This window comes from Rhopalosiphum padi, chromosome 3, assembly GCF_020882245.1.
Source record: "Rhopalosiphum padi isolate XX-2018 chromosome 3, ASM2088224v1, whole genome shotgun sequence".
Classification (NCBI taxonomy): Eukaryota; Metazoa; Arthropoda; class Insecta; order Hemiptera; family Aphididae; genus Rhopalosiphum; species Rhopalosiphum padi.
The window spans coordinates 21,914,903-21,936,266 of record NC_083599.1 but is presented as its reverse complement, the minus strand read 5'-3'; the positions used below and the strand labels follow the sequence as shown (position 1 = coordinate 21,936,266).

Genomic DNA, 21,364 nt, shown 5'->3' with positions numbered 1-21,364 from the left:
GACCGATCGAGTTAACTACATGTTATTATCACTGACGCTTTATTTATTGTTATATCTTTATTCTATATATTATATAAAAATATAAAATATCATGCATGTATGCACATTCAATGATAATATGGTAATAATAACCTCCATTATCGAATTTATATCAATATAGACAATATAGTCAATGTAGACAGTAAATAAATACTAACTGACATGTAAGACAAAAAAAATGTGAATAATATGTATTTTTGATATTTTGTAATTGAAAAAAAAACTTGTGAGGAATCGTGTATATACTTTATTTTATTATAAACATAATTTTAATAATACATGTTGAATAAAAATATTAAAAATAAAGCTATATGAAGTTATTGACTTGTACATTTAATATAAACACTAGTTAGTATTCAATTTTTTATTTCATTACAAAACAAAAATTTAATAATACATTTATTTGATTAATAAACTTGTATTTTAATGTATGAGCACATAACAGTATACTATGTAAACTTTAAAGCTTAAAAATATAATTGAATAAAGGAAAAGACATCTTCTCTACATATTGGGCACTCATCTATTCCTTCTGCACATTTGCCACAGGTGTAGACATGTCTGCAGGGTAAAAATACTGTTGTCATTCCTTCTTTATAACAAACTTTGCAAAGCATTGGATTCAATGTACTGTTGAATGACGTTTTAGAACTGCTTGGTACCAGTTTGAAATATTTGTCTTTTTTTATATCCTTGCATAAATATATTCTCATTAACCTAAAGCATATATTTCTACATATAGCGCACCGTATGAATGTTAACGAGCATTGAATACAAGCAATTGCATGACCGCAAGGCATAATAGCAACTTCGATTTCTTCCTTACAGCAAATTTTGCATAACATACTATCTGGTAGTATATTAGGGTCTAGCTTTTGAAAAAGATGCTCCTGAATTTTATTAGATGAAAGTTTAGTGATTTGTATCCTATTAAAATGCCTATAAAAACCAACAAAAACATTTTAAAGTTAAAAAACAATTACAAAATTAAATATTTTATGGTATCTTCAAATGTTAAATACATTTTACACAGTATGAATGTGTGATGATCAAGTAATGGCATCTGGTATAATTAATAACACATACTAAGTAATAAAGAAAATTAGCATATGGATAATGCGCAAGGAGTTGACTTTAAAACATAGTTTAATACAATATACTATTGTAGGATATAGATGGGTGTGTTTTTATCTCACAAATTCAAACTGTATTTTTCTCCTAATATAAACCCACTTTTACTTTCATTGCATTTAAATTAATCAAAATAATTAGTTAACGGTGTTACACCATAGGCGTGTCCAGGAGAGGGGTACAGGGTATGAAATTTCAGATAGCACCATGAATTAAGAAAAACTGCCCAAAAAAAGGAGGCTAAAGCCCCTTAGCCTCCTGGGTACACATCAGGTTGCATTAAAGATCTGGACACATCTATGTGTTACACATTAATTAAAGTATATAAAACAATCATCCAAAAGATAATATTTATAACCCCTATTCTAAATATACAGTGCCAACTAGTACTGATTTAAAACATCGCAAGTGTTATCCTGTCAACCCGCAATACAGCATAATATAATTATTTATTTATTATAAAATAAAACCATTTTCAATGATAAGTATATACTAAAAGTTTATCATTTATCTAATCTTAGTATGACTTATAAATATTTAATGAATTTATGTTTAAAACAAATGTTATTAATTACAATAAATTACTCTTGTTTAGAAGTGTTTCTCCCTTAAATAAAAATATGATATAAGTAATATTAAATATTGTACCTAATTGAAGAATGTTACAACATGCAATGAAAATATTCTGTGGGCTTTGTTTAAATGATTGAAATCATTTTAATATATTGACATTTTTAATTAAATAACTACAAAAGAGTAAAAATAGAAATTTTAAGGTATAATACCTCAGATTATGATTTTTCTGCCAATAAGATAATACAAATCTTGATTAAAACAAATAAAGAAAAAATTGTAATCAGTGTTGCAGTAATACAACGTAAGAATAAAATACAATTATGTTTTTCGATGTTTTAAAATAAATTCTATGTTCTAATTATTGTTAGATTTATTGAACAAATAGCAATTATATATTATAATTTAAATTAAAATATATATTTTTTATTAAATAGTTACACTGATTCAATGAAACATACTTTTTTGTAGACTGTATTTTAATATTATATCCAATAGAAAGTGTATTTTTCTTTGCAGCAATCAAATTGAATAATTCCTACAAATAAAGTATAAAGTAAATTTCTAATGTTGTTACTGATGTAAAATAATTATTAAATTACTAGTTGATTAGATTTTATTATATCGCTTTTCACGGCATGTATCATGTCACCAAAGCTTTTGCCTTTCTTTAATAACAAATAACTACAAGTTTTCGACCATTTGGCGTGTGCTACCCATGGTTCTAGGCTTTCATTCCAGTCACTTCGAGTATCGCTACAGTAGAAACAAGTTATAGTATCAGAATGACCATTGCCTAAAAACATATTTAAACATTAAAGTGAAAGGTCAATTATAATTATAAATATTATTATCATTTAACCTGAATAAAAAAATCCAGCTTCGCATAGAGTATTAATATCGTGTTGCAATGGTATCAAACATCTATTAAATGAATTGAGCCGTTTATCAAAGTCAATCATTTTTTCATGAAATAGAGGCTTTAAGAATATAATAATACCCTCATAATCTAACCGATCTTCAATATTTTTTTCCTCTATACTAGATCGGTTAATAGCAGCCTTAATAAAATAACCTAAAAATATGAATAAATTATATAATTATTTCAAAAGTGAATATATTATATTTTTTAACAGACCCAAGTCTATTTAAGTCGTAAGAATATACAATGTCCTTAAAATTTTACTATATTATTATTAAAATTAAAATTAAATAAAGTTTGTAATAACAATTTTATAATATTGTGTTAAAATATTTCAAAAAAAAAATTAATTTATAAGTCTAGAATATTAAATATTGGTACCTAGTACTCATACTAACTGATTTTAATATCCAATTTATAATAATATTGAAATTTGTTGGAATTAATTTCAAATAATTATTTAATTAATTCATTAGTTCTCTATGTATGATGATTTTTTAGTTATAATCATGTTATTATACTAAAAATATTAATCTCAAAATCGATTACTTTAATTACACACCAAGTTATAAAAATATTAAATTTATTTGATATTTACTTCCGTGTGCAATAACAAATGGACATCGGGGAGCATGAAAAGCATGTTTATTAAATGGAATATCATGCTGCTGCCAATTACCAAATTCTATCATACATATTAAACATTTTACACGATCTTGAACGCCTGTGTAAAAATAACCAGCTTCGGCCATTTCACGAGGTCTTAAAAAGTCGACAGGCCAACCTTGAAATGTTAACAAACGACCTTTAATGAACATTACCTGTAAAGTAAAATAAGGATTAATTACAAATATATTAAATTTATTTGATATTTACTTACGGTGAACATAACAAATGGACATCCTCGTGAGAGACGAATATGTTCACGTAACGGATCATCGCTCGGTTGCCAATCAAAAAAATCTTTGTAACAATCAGTACATATCACTCGATCTCCAATGCCAGTGTAACGAAAATTAGCTTGGGCCATTTCAAAAGGTGATAAAAAAGTTAAAGTCCACCTTTCATTAAATGTTTTCAATAGAGCTTCAATAGACATCTATAAAGAAAAACATAAATATCAATTAGTCAGCATTTAAATAATAAATGCTACTCATAGGTATGAAGTATGAACATGGGATAATTATCCTAGCAAAGTGGGGTTATAATACAATATGAAAAAAAAGGTGGGCAAGTGGGTATCGCTCTGCTGTATCGAGATGGAGAGTAGGTCAATGGTCACTATTATGTATGTATTAAATTTTAATGCCATGACAGGTATCATTGTATAAGAAAAACGATTCTGAACGGAGATGATTTGTCAGTCAATGATAATTAGTAGGATATATTAAATTATTACCTATATTCAAATTGTAATATATCGTTATTTTAAGTGATTTCGTAAAAAAAATAAATTTCATACGATCATAAAATTTTTCTATATTGACGCTGGTATTTCTTTTTACAGTTACTTGAAGGAAAACTTATGGATTACCTATTGTACAGTCGACTCTCGATAATTTAAACCCTCAATAATTCGAAGTATTTAAATACTCGGTCTCTTGAAAATCACGCGATAATTCGAACAAAAACAATGCATTTAAGTACATTCGGTAATTCGAAATTAAATTTTGGGAAAATTGGCCACTAACACTTAACAATTCAAAGTATCATTCGATTAACGCTCGGAAATTCGAAGTATATATATATTCAAAAATGAAACTAAATTCAATGAAGCAGAAAATCATAACAGATTTCTTCGAAAAAAAATAATCTTTTATAATAATAATTTAATTTACATAGTATAATTATTATATTGTTTAATTATAAATTTAAAAACAATAAATAACTCTAATATGTACCACCTAATTTACTGAAATAATTAATCTGTACAATAAAAAAAAACAAAATTTTTTTTCTTAACTCTATAATAATTCGAAGTTTTTCAACAGTCCCGTCAACTTCGAATTATCGAGAGTCGACTGTATTGAGTTTTTTAACCTTAGGTATAAATCACAAAAATTTTATGAATTTTCAACTTCAAAATTCCTTCCAAATTTCGCGATTTTGATATATTTTGTAAATATTTGAATTTTCAATGCTTATAAACAAAAACTGTGCATAAAGATTTTTGATTTTTTTTTTATAAAATAAGTACAACTTATAATGAACCTTGTATTAAATTTTAAAGATTTTTTGGAACGCCAAATTTTTTTTATCGGCATTTCAAGAAAATTTTTTAGAAAAATCGAAAATTTCAATGGTTTATAAATAGTTTAAAAAAATTCTAAATATTTTGAAAATTTAATCGTAAATAGATAATGCTTATATAAACATTTGAGGATATTTTCAAGTATTTACAATGATTCGTTTTTAAGTTACAGCGAAATCAAAAAATCGATTTTTTCGAAAAGTGGTTATGCGTAAAAATTCCCGTTTTTCCGTTATTTTTTCAGGGTTTTCCTGACGCTTTTGAATACTACTGGAAATTTTTTACTTTTGACCCCCCCAAAGTACCAACTAGATGAATTTTCCTTTTCAAAGAGGGGCTGAAGTCAAAAATCAAAGCATTATTACTACCACAAAACGTGATGACAGACAAACACAAAAAAAAAACACACATCATTGTAGAATCAATACATTCATCACTTTGTTCTGAATTTAAAATACATAAATATATATTATGTAATATGTATTAGGTTTAACTTTAATTACATGAATAAAATATTGACTAATAACTGTTTAAAAAACAAAATCATCAATCATAATCCGATAAGTTTTAAATTTTAAAAATATAAATGTGTACATACCTACATAATAATTATACCTATTATTATTAATTTTACTTATTATATTATATGTTAAAGCCTTAAGGGTAGGATTAAAAAATGTATATGTATATTGTATATATTTAAACTAAATATAAAATAATAATTATCAATTTATAAATAAATAGTATTTGTTTAGAAAAACAAAAACATAATTAAAAATAAACAAATGGATATTTGTTAAATATTAATTACAATAGGTGCACATCTTCCACGCATTTTTTTTTATAAAACATTTAATATTTCCAAACATTACATATACTCGTAATATGATTGTTGATTTCAATAAAAAAAATGAAACTAAATAATTCATAATTGATATCCTACTGTTATAGTCCGTAACACAAAAAGTGGCCAGCGACCATCACGAACGACACAAGTGCCAAGTGGCCGTTTCACATTAGTGGATATCAATAACACATATGCCATGCGCGCCTATTGTGTAAACATAGCAACAGCGCGGTGCAGTTTGAGAGCCCATGGTTGACGTCGACCGGCATTGGTCGATGGCGCGCGGGTCTCGAGAGCCACCGTCTAGTTTTCGTATTGCGGACTTTAATATGTATGTAAATGATATTATAATATACATAATCAGGGGCAGCGCTATATGGTGACAAGGGTGGGCAAGTGTCCCTCCCCCGAACATTTTCTTTTACCCTCCATTGCCCCCCCTATAAAATAATATTAAAAATAATATGTAAATAAATAAAAAAATTGTAAATCATTATTTTAATGTATAAAATAGTATTAATTACTTTAAAGAGTTTTTAGATTTAGAAGTTTTGTTATTTTAAGTTTAACAGTTTTATTCAAGTTAAATATGATTTTTTTGCACATTTACAAATAAAAATACTCAATAAAGCTAATGCTAACTGCACATTTTCTAAAATTTCATACTTTAAAAAATAAAAAAAGATAGGCAAGTGGGTCTCGCACTGCTGTATAGTAGAGGTGGAGAGTAGGTCATTATAATGGATGTGTTAAATTTAAATTTGAATGCAATTACAGCATTGTATACAAAAATCGATTCTGAACGGAGATGATTAATTGTCAGTTTAATTTATATTATATTATTACCTATATTTAAATTGTAATTTATTTTTCTCGAATACTAGTGAAAGTTTCAAGTTTCTACGACTTATACTTTTTCAATAACAAATATTTTAAATCATTTTAGGATATATCGTTATTTCACTATATTTCGTAAAAATTAAATTTCATGCAGCGCTCATAAATTTTTTTCTACATTGACGCTGGAGTTTGTTTACATTTAAGTTATTACAGTAAAGTTATGGAGAACTTTTTATTGGGGTTTTTAACCTTAGATATAATAAATCATAAAAAATTTCGATTTTAAAATTCCTTGCAAATTTTTGTGATTTTGACATATTTCGTAAACATTTGAACTTAAAATCCTTATAAACAAAAACTGTGAATAACGATTTTTTATTTTTTTACTGTAATAAGTATAACTTATTACAAAGTTTGTATTAAATTTTAAAGATTCTTTGGAATGCCAAATTTTTTTTATCGGCATTTCAAAAAAAAGTTTAGAAAAATCGAATATTTCAATTGTCTATAAATATCTTTAAAAAAGTCAAAATATCTTGAAAATTTAATCGTAACTATGTACATTTGGTGAAAATTTTAAGTACCTATTATTTACAATGATTCATTTTTGAGTTACGGCGAAATAAAAATAATGGGTGATAGAGTAAATGCCCTACCAGAAAAAAAATTGCCCACGCTCCCATAAAAAATATCTGGCGCCGCCACTGTACTTAATTTTGTTTTAATTAAAAACTTTTTACACACAGTAATGATTAATGCTCTGTTTTAGTTATATATTAATAATAGTATATATAGAAATATAATAGCACAATATTAATAGGTAATTTTAATTAGGAAATGTATATATTGATCAAGACAATCGAACAACATAATCTAAAGCTGTTAAATTATTTTAAAACAAATAAAATAAAAGAAGAATACCTTATCTTGTAAACGGCACAAGCTGTTCTGTATTTGGGGGCGCAAAGACGTCGTCGACGAACAAATAAAAGTGTTGAAGAACAACCTCGTGTGTTGGGAGCGCCGAACGAAACCTGACTGTAAAATATATCGAAGACATATCTTTTTGAAACGTCGAGTACCACATATTGCCCCCTCTCTCACAGCGCTGATTGGAGTTAGTAGACGCTCTTGGAATTATATATACTGATGATAAAATGTTTACTACAGGTTTACAAAAATATGGCTTGATATGAGCACGTCTCCTTTGCACCTGGCCTATGTTGACGTGTTGTAGGCGTTGTAGCTATCCAATTTCGATTGATCGATTTATTAAAATAATGTAAGTCAACAATAAGAAGTTAAGAATTGCGATATAGGTGAAATGAAGTAATAAAATAATTTTGAACGGAGTATCAAAAGAAAAAAAAACAGGTTAAGCGTTGGCATTGAGATTAATACAAGACTAGGTACCCGATCACATTTATACGTTAATACAGTTTATTAGTTTATAAATTATAATTTAATATTTATTATTTATAAGTTTCAAACAGAAATTAAAATTATAATCGTCTCTTCATCTTCGTAGTCGACTTATTTATGTACACTTGTGTTTTTTTTTATTTCCGAAAAAAATCGTGATTGTTATAACTTATAGCCTATGAAAGCTTATTGTAATATTGAAAGGTAAAAAATATTAACACTTTACAAATATTTTTGATTTAATATCTACTACAGTTCATTTAATGATATTATATTGACCATGTTCTTAAAGATTTATTCTTTTTATGCTTATTTATGTTAAAATTTTACGAATGTTTTTTTACGGATCGATATTAATTTGTTACGATAATCATTTTATATTATAAATTATTATTATTAACATTAAACATTTATAAACAAGTTTGATACCTACTCCCTGTAAGTAATGCTTGTAGTGGGAGTAGGAAGTCTTACTTTACTTTTTGAATACAATGATATATATGTAAGACAAGTAAACCACATAATCAATATATACACAATAATTTTGAAAGATATGAAAAATGAAAGTAAGTATACAATTAAACTAATTAATAACTTTATATAATAAATACATCAATATCTACTTAGTCTATAAGACAAAGCTTTATACCTACAATACTCCTAGTAACTGTTTTTTTTTTTTATATACCTAGTGCATAAATGCATAATAATACGAAACTATGAAACTATAGGTTTAATCATTCAATCATGATTATTGTAATATTGTATAATGTATCAAGCATTAAAAATATTTTATCTAAATAACAAGCACAGCGAAATGTAAATATTGATCAAGACGGTCGAAGAACATTAGGCGATTTTACTCTAATATTAAAGCTAACATCACAAAAAATGTGTTCTGCTGAATGAAAATTAGCTATGATCTACATTAGTTAGACAGAGACAACGTATAAACGGGTATAACGTCCTCTTACACTATTATTAACTATCGTCATATAAATACTAAATCATAATATTTTGTATTTATATAATTTGATAGTTATTTATACATTTATAATATATTTAAATATTTTATATATTTATATATATATATATATATATCATTGATTCTTTAAAATGTTATACTTTGTTAATAATATTCAAATAATTTTAATTATAAGAAAACTTTAAATTTGAACAAAAAAATAAAAATAAATATTTAATACCTATATACAGTAAAATATAATAAAACAAAGCCCTCTATTTAATATTAAAAAGTATATTATAAATTAAACAATTTCTCATACAAAAAGTACCTATTAATATAAATATTAGTAAAAATTGTTTAGGAACTATTTTAGGTTTTAGCTAATAAAATTGACAATTGATAAAATTAAGTTTTGAAAATGTAATACAAGCTATATTTCATAGTTATATAATATTAATTATTACTTATACAAATCATTCTAAATATTTCTGAAAATTTTGTTTTTATTAAACATTTAATTAAAATATATACATGAAACTCCTATTTTAATTCACTCATTTTGTTTGTAATTATGAATATGACAAAACATAATTTTATTTTCAGGTTTTCTACTTAGATACGTATACTACTGTATAATAGTCGGAGGAGTCGAACAATTTGTATTGAAACTTAATTCGTGTATTTTACTCGTATACTAAATTAATAAATAGTTTATAATTAATTTACTGAAAATAAAGATGTCCTACACACAGAGAAAGTAATTATTATACTATATGTATATTGTATATTACACGTCTACACAAACCACTACAAATTAAAATGTCTACTCATTTAAAATATGTATAATCGAATAATACATCTGTAAAATTAAAACAAAATAACCCATATTTAAATAATATTATTTTTGTATTAGGAATGTAGTGGAATTAATTAATAAATATATTCTCCAACTCCAAGGTTTATGATTATTATTAATTTTTAGTCTGTAGTCACGAATATTATTACTTCATGATGACCGTCTGTAGTTGTACCTACACCGCAGTACCGCATCCACTAGTTGATTGTTATTGTTCGCGAACCATAACTATTATAGGGGAAGTACACCCTTTTATTGAAAGCTGACTACTACCTACACACATCAATATGTGTGATGTACCTAATTAATTACGAAGCTGCGTGTGTACATATAACATAATACGGTCAGTAGATAAAGAAAGAAAACACAAATAAATATCGATTCACCAACGATCCACAATAAGCAAACATCGTACGATACGATTTAGAAAAATTCGTTTGGAAAATTAAACAAAAATAAATTTAACTTTATACTGACATTTAAGCATTACATTCAATTCAGACTTTATTGTATGGTACAGTAGGACACTAATAATGTGCAGTAGAAAATAAAAAAGTGCTGTTGAAGTGTTGACTAAACGAAAATGTGCACTAGAGAAATATATAAAATATTAAGAAAACTTTGTTGTATTAGAACTATTTGCTATAATGATTAATGATTGTAAAAAAACAAGGTAATCTCTAAAATAAAAATAAACATTAAGGTATTAAAATTGTTATTCATTATTATATCAAATATAGACTATCATAGTAATAGTCAGAGCAGTGCCGTTCAGATTTGGCGCCCAGGGCAAAAAAAAAAAATATTCGCCCCCTATTTTGTTTATCATATATATTATAAATTATAAAAAAATGTTTGATGCCCTTTGAAAACCATGCCCCCTAGTCCCCTAGCCACCCCATCACGGCACGGCTATGGTAATAGTATAGGACATAGGGATAAGTATAACTCATCAGTCAGTTAATTTAAAATTCATCGTGACAAGTCATAACTTGGAAATTAAAATATAGTATAGTTTACTATTTAGAATAGTACGCACTTAAAATAATTAATTTAAAGATAAATTTTCATATTCCTAGTCCGTAATAGGTACTTTTTTTGGGGGGGGGGTGAGGTTGTGGTGAAAAGCCCCCTATAAAGTCATTATAACATTAATTTATTATTTTTGCAGTTGAAAAAAATCCTTGTAATAAAACCCAATTCAATCATATATAAGATTACAAATAAAAAATACGATGTGCAAATATTGTATACAAGTTTGATGCCATTATTACGAATAATCTAGGAGGAAACGAGGAATATAATTAAAACATTTCTTGACAAACGCATATGCTTCATGAAAGTGCACTTTGGTTTTAAATTTTAACCGTACGTTTTTGAACATTATATTATAATGTATACGAAAAAAATATATGTATAAAATAGTATTGTTATAATATCATAACGTTTTAACGGGTGTTTTCTTGTCACCAGAAAATATGAGTATCTATACCCATCGACGAAAAGTTTAAGTCTATTATGTTGTTTGACATCATTGTAAAGAAGAAAAATTAATGATGTTTTACAACACGCGTACCCTCTCGCTGCCACACATAATTTTTATTCTTATAATTATAATAACAATAAAATGCAGTATAACAGTATTTTTTTTATCCCTCTAAATTCTATGAACAAATGAACAATCCACGGTGAACGTCGACTCGAGGTTTTCGTCTGGCGTCGGCCCGTACAATGGGGTCAGGAGGAGCCTATAATAATAAAAAGTGCACTCCGGTGCCTTAAATATTCCGAAGATTTATTTTAAATAAATTATTTATGCCACGATTATAGTAGATTGACCGATAATGTGTGGACGGAAGACGTATTTCCAAACCCTATAACTGGGCTGGGGCACTAATTCCCGAATTCGGTTAGACTCCGCATATATTACTCCGTAGTGCGCATCTTCATTAAGTATTAAATTATTTACATTATTATTATTTATTTATTTTTATATGTTATAACAGTGTAACACATTATGAGTTTATGACTTATGTATACCTTTTTATTTTCTAGGATTTATTAAAAATCAATTGTTAAACAAAAATTGAGAAACATTCATAAAATATGGTTTAAACTAAAACGGGTTTTTAGTTTTATATAAGTTATTTCAAACAGTCTTTTTTTAGAACAAAGTAGAGACTTCTATTTGAACACGAAGCATGCAAGATTGTTACAAGAATTCACGGACTCACGGTACCTGAGTATTTGGTTAAAGTATTGCGATACACGAAAGAAGAAGAAATAATTTTAAAAAAATATATATATATATATATAGGTAAGTAATTCAATGTATCAAAACTACAATAATACAAATGATAGCTTAAATTTTATTTAATATAATATGGAAACTAAGAAGGTGGCATTTTTATTATTACAAATACCCATAACGACAACTAAGATCAATTATTGTAAAGTTAAACACTTACTCAACATATTGTTTACCTATTTGGCAGGGCGTGTAAGTATACAAAGTATACTTAATTAAATACAAATAAGTAATCACCATAATTTCGTAAATAAATTAATAATTTATATTTTATAGAAAATATGTGTTGATTAAGTGTTTAACTTTACAATTTATCTTATACTTATTTGTCGTCATAGGTGTTGGTAATATTACAAAATTATATTTTACAAAATTTCCATATTATTAAATCACGTCTTTTAAAGATTTATTCATTACCTACTAAATGCAATATCACTACACGAATTTTTTTTTTAACTTAAATTTTTTTTACATGAAGTTACAACGAAGTGTTTTTTGGTGTGATTTCATAATAATATAATATAAACTATATCTTTAATTCCTAAAATATCATCGGTCCATTTAATTTATTATTATAAGGTCAGCTCGCCCCTGTGAGTTTCTGCCATACTTTTGTAATTCATTATGCAATAACTTAGACAGCTTTTTACAAGGATTTTCTCGTGCTTTTTTTATTTTAAAAATTTACTCGCTGCCTACGTGGTTAAAATATATACTTCGTCAGGTTCGTGATTGTGTAAAATGTTTCTTTCAATAATTTATAATAATAATATTATTTCATTTTTACTTTTATAAAAAGATTTGTATGTTCTTTTTGCCGTTGTTCGATATCATTTTTTAGACATACAAGAAATTAAAATTTAAAACTATCAATAACATTTATACACATACCTTTTTCACCAAACATAATATTACGAGAATTGTCTATTATGTATTGAATATTTGAATGTGAACTCATAGTTCATACTATATGGTGTGGCATTATCAGTGTAGTTAGTCAAATATTATTTTATCGCCAGAAATTAGGTACGTAGTCCATATTATTTATACATTTTAAATTTAAATTTATAAAAATAATTATACATTTGAAATTTTGAACATGTCATTTTATACACCCGGACACAATTCGGACAAAATTTAAAATTAATATAATTTTCGGATCCAACACGGATGCAGCAAAAATAATCACTCTTTATCATATATATATATACAGAGAGAGAGAGAGAGAGAGTACTGAAGTACCTGCATCAGTACTTACATGAGTATGAAGTAGTAGAATAATTGTGATATAACTTGTGATACTAAGTAACATTTTCGGTGAGCCTAAATAATAGTAATGCAAGTACCAAATATCATTGGCTATATGTCTATATATACATATTTTCGTTCAATTTAGTATTCTAATGCTACTTGTACGGTGCAATAATTTTTCACGAATATTGACCGATTTAAATATAAACTAAGTCAAATCAGATGAACAAAAAAGATTAATAATATTAGTATTAATAATTTTTATTTACGAGAATAAAACGATCACATTTTAGATTATAATATTATTATTTTTATTAATTTATAGGTCATGGCATTCAATTATTAAGGTCCATCAGGTATCCCTAGAATATTTTTTAGTTATGAATTTTCACCAATTATGATCAAGTTGACTGAAAAATCAAGGTATATTTTAAAATGTGTTTACATATATATTATATACACATACTAAATTTACATTGTTTGCTTTGTACTTTTTATTATAAATTAATAATATATTAACTACTTGTATTCTTTAATTTAGGCTACTAAGACCCAGTCAGTGGCGGATTAACCTTCTCAGCGCCCTGAGGCACGATCAGTATTTACCGCCTCCCTTTTTTTAATACTATCCAAGGATCGTAATTTAAATGGGCTAACATCGAAGAGTGATGGGTAATCGGGTGTAGCCGCCCCGGGAGTGAAAAATAGCAAGGGATAAATTTTAAATTCTGAACGGAGTGAATGTATTCATTTTACAATGATGTGTGTATTTTTTTTTTTGTGTCTGTCATAACGAAATGAAGTAATCGTAATAGTGCTTTGATTTTTGACTTGAAAAAGGAAATGAATCTAGTTGGGGGGGGGGGGGGGTTAAAAGTAAAAAACTTCCAGTAGTATTCAAAAAAGCGTCAGGAAAAATCCTGAAAAAGTAACGGATAACCAGTTTTTGACAAAATCGATTTTTTTTATTTTGCTGTAACTCAAAAACGAATCATTGTAAATATTTAAAATATTCACCAAATGTTTATATTAGCGTTATCTATTCACGATTAAATTAACTTAATTTAATTAACTTTTATTAAGCTTTTTATAGACAATTGACATTTTTGATTTTTCTAAATTTTTTTTCTTGAAGTGCCGATAAAAAAAATTTGGCTTTCCAAAAAATTTTTAAAATTTAAAACAATGCTTAAAATAAGTTGTACTTATCGTAGTAAAAAAAAAAAAAATCAAAAATCGTTGTGGTCACAATTTTTGTTTATAAGTAATTAAAGTTTAAATGTTTACGAAAAATGTCAAAATCGTGAAAATTTTTTAAGAATATTTTGATGTTGAAAATTCATTACATTTTTGTGATTTATATTTAAGATTAAAAAACCCAATGGCCAATACAAGGTTTTCTATACATTTTTTTCCTAATAACTGTAAAATAAATGTCAATATAGATTTATATATTAATTTAACTTCAATTATTATTAAATTAATTATTATATTATTTAAATTAATATAGATTAATTGGTAATTACATTTATAAAAATATATTTTTTGTTATTGTGGAAACATAATTTGACACCTATAAGTTATAATATTTTTAACAATACTTAGGTGTGTTTATTTTGTTAATTCTTAACAATAATTCATTTAATTAGCTCTCATTTATGAAATTATTGTAGTAATATTTTGATATTTTGAATTTATACATTAAAACTAATTTCATTTTTTAACCAAAAAAAATAAAATAAATCCACATTGCTTATAATAAATGTATTGAATATTGACTATATAAGCATGATGCTTATAGAGTATTATACAAAAATATTCAAATAGAAGTAATATTTGGTCCTCATAATATGTTGGCGAATAATAACAAGTGGATCTACATCCAAATATTGTAGTGTTGTAGTAGATATATCCTGATTTTTACATAAAAGTTATGGTTTTATCAAAAATCTAGATTCATTATGTCGTGTTTTACTGTTTTAGTTAACTACATTACATTTAATTTAACTCACATATTCTTGAGCTGTTTTGAAATGTTTGTTATAAAAATGAGTATGTATTAATCAATAATTTAAATAATAATAATGTCTTTAATTTAAAGATGTATAGTTGATAAAGGAATTTATTGAAAAAAATAAAATAAAAAAAGTTTTTCATCTAAACGATTAGAGATAAAAAAATGTGTAGGGATGCTGACAGCTAAAGCATCCTCATAATAACACAACATTTATTTGTAAGTTGCCGAATAATTATTATCAAAAGATACTCCATAAAACTAAAGAAAAAAGTGCCAAGTGGAAAACTTGAAACGGGAATTGGTATTAAACATTTAACAATGTGTGTATGAAAAACTTAACTACTGTAATAATAATTATATGATACGTATTTTCTACAAGTTTTGTAGTTGTTATTAATTTTAGAACATCACTATTCATAATTTATATTTTATGTAAATAGCTAATAAGTACTAAATTTTGGTGTATTATTTTTTGTGTTCTTCAAATGTGGAACTTTAAGATTTAGTTTTATTTTAAATTTTAAAATTAGGTTTATTAATTTCACAATTTGTAAATTACTGATTTATTATATTTTATTATATAGTTAAGGGTACCTATTTGTTAATCAGTTAATCAATTTATTATTATATATTGAAATAATTAGTTAATTTGGTTAAATAAACCTAATAATATTGTTTAAACTATTCTGAGTTAGCAATGAGAATTTATAAAATTACTTAGTTGATTCACCTTGAATTTAAGGATATTGTATGTTTATGAGTTTTTGATATTATATTTTTGAATCCATAAGTAAAGATAATGGAACCTTATCTGATAAATCATACATTTTAAATTACTTGCAGGTAAATATGCATTTACTATTAAAACAAACCATTATATTAATTTTGATATGTTGATCAATTAGATCCCAAGGGGAGAATATATATTTGGTAATTACTAATCTTAACACTCTGTAGATGTAGATATTATAACCACCCAGTAAACATGTCAAGATGTCAAAGTTGGGTATATATTTGTAATGTCTATGTGGAAGTCTCGAATGTCTATGAATATTATACACGTCTAGCAGAATATTTCTATTAGACATATAAAACAATATTATTGTAAATGTATTTTTGTAAATAGCGTATTTATGTATAATAGACCAATGACGTATTATATTAATATTTTATAGCCGCTATAGCAGCTGCACAGCGGTGGACCTGGAGTGCGGCAACTGTAGTAGACTGTAGTCTGCAGTAGTTAGTAATTTGTAGTGGAGGGGCCATGTATCTCACTATCAAATTTTTATCAATTAATAACAATATAAGCTATCACAGTTTACACTCTACTCCATAGTTAATACTTTAAATTATTATGTTATTATTTATTAATTTATTATTAGTTTAATGTGGCTATTTTGTCGTTTGTTAGAATGTCTGATAACTCTCGTCATCACTCGCAGTTTTCGCACTACTTTGTACTTTGTGTCTGCGTACTGTGATTTATTTTATTCTGTGATTGTGTCCTAGCAGTGTATGGTGTACGACACCAAGATCAGCCTCACACTAAAATTTAAATTGATATTGTAAGTATTAAAGTATGCCTAAACATCCTTATAAAGATTTTAAACACTTAGGTCGAGCTCAACGTTATAGGCGATTAAATGGTATAAGTGGACTAAATGGCCCTGAAATAATAAAAATTACTGCAACGCCAGAACATTTAGTTGAAAAAAATAAACACGAAAATAGTTTAGACGGTTTTAACATTACCCCCCTATGAAAGTTATATTATAACTACCTCATCTGAAAGTGAAATTGAAATGGAGGGTAGTAGTAAAATGTATGAAGAAAATGCTCTTCAATGTAAACTAGCACATTGGGTTTCAATTAACTGTGTCCCCTCTTAATGTAGCTACCCAATTACTTAAAATTCTAAATGAATGTAATTCATCTGATATGATTAAACTTCCTAAAGATGCGAGAACTCTTATGAAAACCCCTAAAATATCACTTGTGACAAGAGTTGTTAGTGACTTTGGAAAGTATATTCATTTTGGCTTGGAGGACGGTTTGCATAAAGTATGGTTAAAATATAATGACAGATTGTTAAAAAATGTAAATAATTGCGATGTACTTATTAATTTTGATGAGGTGCAAGTAAATAAGGGAAACTATGGATGTCACTGACCAATATCGTGCTATGTTGTTCAAATAAAATCTGACCTTTTTATGATAGATGCTTATTATGGTAGTAAAGAACCTAACAATATTAATAGTTATCTAATGGAATATGTTCAAGAAGTACAAATATTAATGCAACGAGGCATTTTGATAAGTGGAAATTATAAGCCATAATAAAAATAGTTTAGGTGAATTTGCAGTAACTTCAATTTTACATTAATAAAACTACATTTTTTATTGTGAATTATAAATATTAATAATTGTTTTTATGTTATAGTCATTATGTCAAACGCAAAAGAAAATGTTTTTTTTTTTATATTTGTAAGATACAGTTCGATAAAAAAAAATGCACCCATGGTTGCTATTATGCCTAACGTATGGGTACAAAATTGCAGCAACATGAATTTTTGTTTTTGGCCACCACAAAAATTTCAAGTATTAAAAATGATAAAATTGGCTGTTTTAACAGACAAAGAAACATGGTTTCAATATCCTTGTGAAATATTTAAAACATTTGGTTTGTTAATATAAATTATATTTTATTTATCAGTACCTAATATATTTTAATTATAGGAACATATGAGGAAGCTAGAGTAAATTACCAAAATATGACAATAATGATGATTCTGAAAGCTCGAATATTGAAAACCGGGATTTTGTTAGTTCAACAGATAACCAATAAATTATTAACAAAATTAATCATGAGCAATGGAGAATCTAAACGCCAATCAACAATCAGACAAAAATGTTCTGAACATTTCATTCTACCTGCTAAATCTAAATCTGAAGTGTGTGATATTGAAAAAAAATTGCAATTGTCTGCTTCACGACAACTAATGGCATTAATTAAACTACTCACCTAATTATTAAAACGACCATAATAAAACAGTAATTCAAATTTAATTTTAATTTTAGATTAGTAGATTACAGCAATGTGGGGGAAGATCGCTGAATGACACAGAATTTGTATTAAGAACATTATTAACAGACCATTGCACATCTAACTACAACTTTGAAGGTCGAAACTCTGGAAAACATGCTTTAAAGATTTGATAATGTTTAGAATTGTACTTGGTAAGACCATTTTTAACTTAAAAGTGTTACTTACTCAAATTAATTATACTATTATTTTAACCTTTCAAGATGTAACTATGGTGAAACATCCAACAGGATCCAAAGATGTGGTTAGATGCAGAATTAAAAATTGGTTACGCTTAGCACCATCCCGGGACAAATATAAAAATAATAAATGATAATATTAAGTGGTATCGTGGTTGGTAGGTAGTGTATATAGTGTATTATTATAATTTATAATTTGTTACAGTTTTTTTTTTTTAATTTGACTAAATATAAACGTAAATTTTATTGAAACATCATTAAAAAAAGCTTAAAAACTTTCATTACAACAATTTAATTTTGAATTAACATGTTTAATTGTTATATTTTATCACAATATCATTTACACATTATATATTGTATTTTATGGGAGTGCTCATTTTTATATTATTAGTTATTATTTTTTTATACTTATTAAAATAAATTAATTTTGTGTAGGTATTAATTTTTGTTTTTAAATATATTAATTACATTTAATGCTTATCCATCTGTAGTAAATAAGTGGACTTATTAGTCAATAATGGTAAACATAAAGATAATAGTTTAAGACAAAAGACTATATTAAATTAAATTATATTAATTAGTCATGTATCATAATCCTATACAAATAATAAATATTTTATATACATCTAAAATGCTAGTTTGTATACCAATAAAAGACATTCTTAAATATGTATTAACAATATTCACTTATAGACTTTAAATAGTTGTCTCATTTAGACTTATTTTGAAACGTAAAAAGAACATCTATTACATATCAAAAATAGATATTTTGATTTAATAAATGATACATAATAGACATCTAATAGACTTTGGCATGTTTACTGGGTGCATAAATGAGTATTATGGTAAGTCATTTTATAGTTTATCTATAACTGGTTAAAGGGGATGTAACTGTAAGCGTAACTGATTGAATTATGGAAATAAAGTTAACCATTTAGATCTAAATAACCAGGGTTCTATGTGAAAGATTACACAATGAAAGAACTAAATCTAAAGGGAAATGAGTACATTGTTGATATATTCTATTAAATAATTCAAAAAACAAAAATATTAGAAAATAGAAATTGAAGTAAAGTACAAATAGAAATAATGTCAAATGTGAACATGATTTAAATTTGCGAAGGTGACACTACTGCAGCATAAAGATGTTTAAAAATCATGAATTTTGTGTTAAAAAAACAATCATGGAAAAATTGATAAGGATGAATAGTGACACGCAGGTCAAGAGTCACCACAAGAGTGTTGTTAATTTATTACACATTATTATCAAATCCAGAATATGGAAATATTTGTTAGATACTTACATAAATTAAACATCAGGTCTATGTTTCAATACCACCGTCCACGGTTTGTAATATCACAGATTTGAAACTACAAAAAAAAAAAAAATAGATAATATTCATTATTCTGTTTAATTCAATAATATTTTATTAACAAAAAAATTATATACACATTATAAAATGACAGTGATTAATATTTTGTGTTTAACGAAATGATAAAAAAATGAATTAGATTTCTATACATTTTACAGGCTGTGTATTCACATCTATTTTTTTGAAAAATATCTTCCTGCTAAAATAAAATAAAAATGCCAATTTTGCTTTACTATTTAAATAAATTCTTTGATGTGATAGGTATTTTCAGTATTAAGTACATACCACGGTTATCAGATAACCGTAGTACATACATTTTTTAAGTAATTTTAAAGTGAATAAACCTCGGAATAAACAATAAAAAAAATTATCATTTGTTTTTGGTTTAGATATATTGTATAATATATATATATCAGTGGCGGCTATCCTAGTGTTGAGGTGTAGCGATTGCTACACCTTTAATTAGAGGTAGGTGGGGTGGATTGTCTATGTCTGTGTATGATGGGATGTTATATGGATGAATATTGTTGTGGGTGGGTGGTTATTTCTTATGTTTCGCTACACCTATATTTTTAAGGATAGCCGCCACTGATATATATATATTTTATTGCCAAGCATATTATCTCAGTTTATTTATTATGCTTGGCAATATGCATACAATTTCAAAACATATTTAGTTACTTTATACTTATTATTTATATTTAAAAGAACTTAATGTTTGGATAGGAATATTTAATTAGATTTTGAGCGGAGCAGGAATGTATTGATATTACAATGATATAATGTTATTATTTTTATTTTTTTGTGTTTGGGGACACATTTTGAGGTAGTTTGATTTTAATTTCAGCAACTTTTCTGGTAGGAAAGTGAATCTAGTTGGTACTTTGAGGGGGTCAAAAGTAAAAAATTCCCAGTATTTTTCTTAATAATTAGGATAAACAAAAAAAAACATTTAAAGACTATTTAAATTCTTTAATAAGCACGACCAATGATTGATGTTCTAAGTATATTTCTATCCAATACAAATATTTTTACATATAATTTTAATATACTTTTGGAAATTGTTCTCTTAAATTACTTGTATTGATTTGATTTATTTTATATATTTCTCAATGCATGCCTTGTAAGTAATATTAATAACAAACTTCTCAATAGATTTTAAATTTTATTTTGAAAAATAAAAAAAATAATTTTATTATATTTTATTACAGAACTGTTCTGCTTCTATATCTAATGATCCGCCATGTAATCTAAGAACACTGAAATATTTAACACTACTGGG

The 21,364-nt window shown here is 25.9% G+C and overlaps 2 protein-coding genes across 2 annotated transcripts; one reads left to right on the top strand and one right to left on the bottom strand.

Moving 5' to 3' along the window:
* Nucleotides 1–506: 506 nt before the first annotated feature.
* LOC132924908 (putative inhibitor of apoptosis) lies at nt 507–20,070 on the bottom strand. Its single transcript, XM_060989348.1, has 7 exons — nt 20,014–20,070; nt 3,546–3,764; nt 3,264–3,486; nt 2,606–2,818; nt 2,352–2,539; nt 2,205–2,281; nt 507–978 (listed from the first exon to the last, which is right to left on the bottom strand). Exons 2-7 carry the CDS (start codon nt 3,762–3,764, stop codon nt 507–509), a joined length of 1,392 nt encoding a protein of 463 aa, XP_060845331.1. The 5' UTR covers nt 20,014–20,070.
* LOC132927623 (uncharacterized) lies at nt 16,742–19,341 on the top strand. Its single transcript, XM_060992199.1, is given in 6 exon segments — nt 16,742–16,992; nt 17,868–18,107; nt 18,164–18,429; nt 18,506–18,626; nt 18,629–18,664; nt 18,734–19,341. Coding segments are annotated over 5 exon segments (768 nt in total). The 5' UTR covers nt 16,742–16,992; nt 17,868–17,872; the 3' UTR covers nt 18,844–19,341.
* Nucleotides 20,071–21,364: the final 1,294 nt, after the last annotated feature.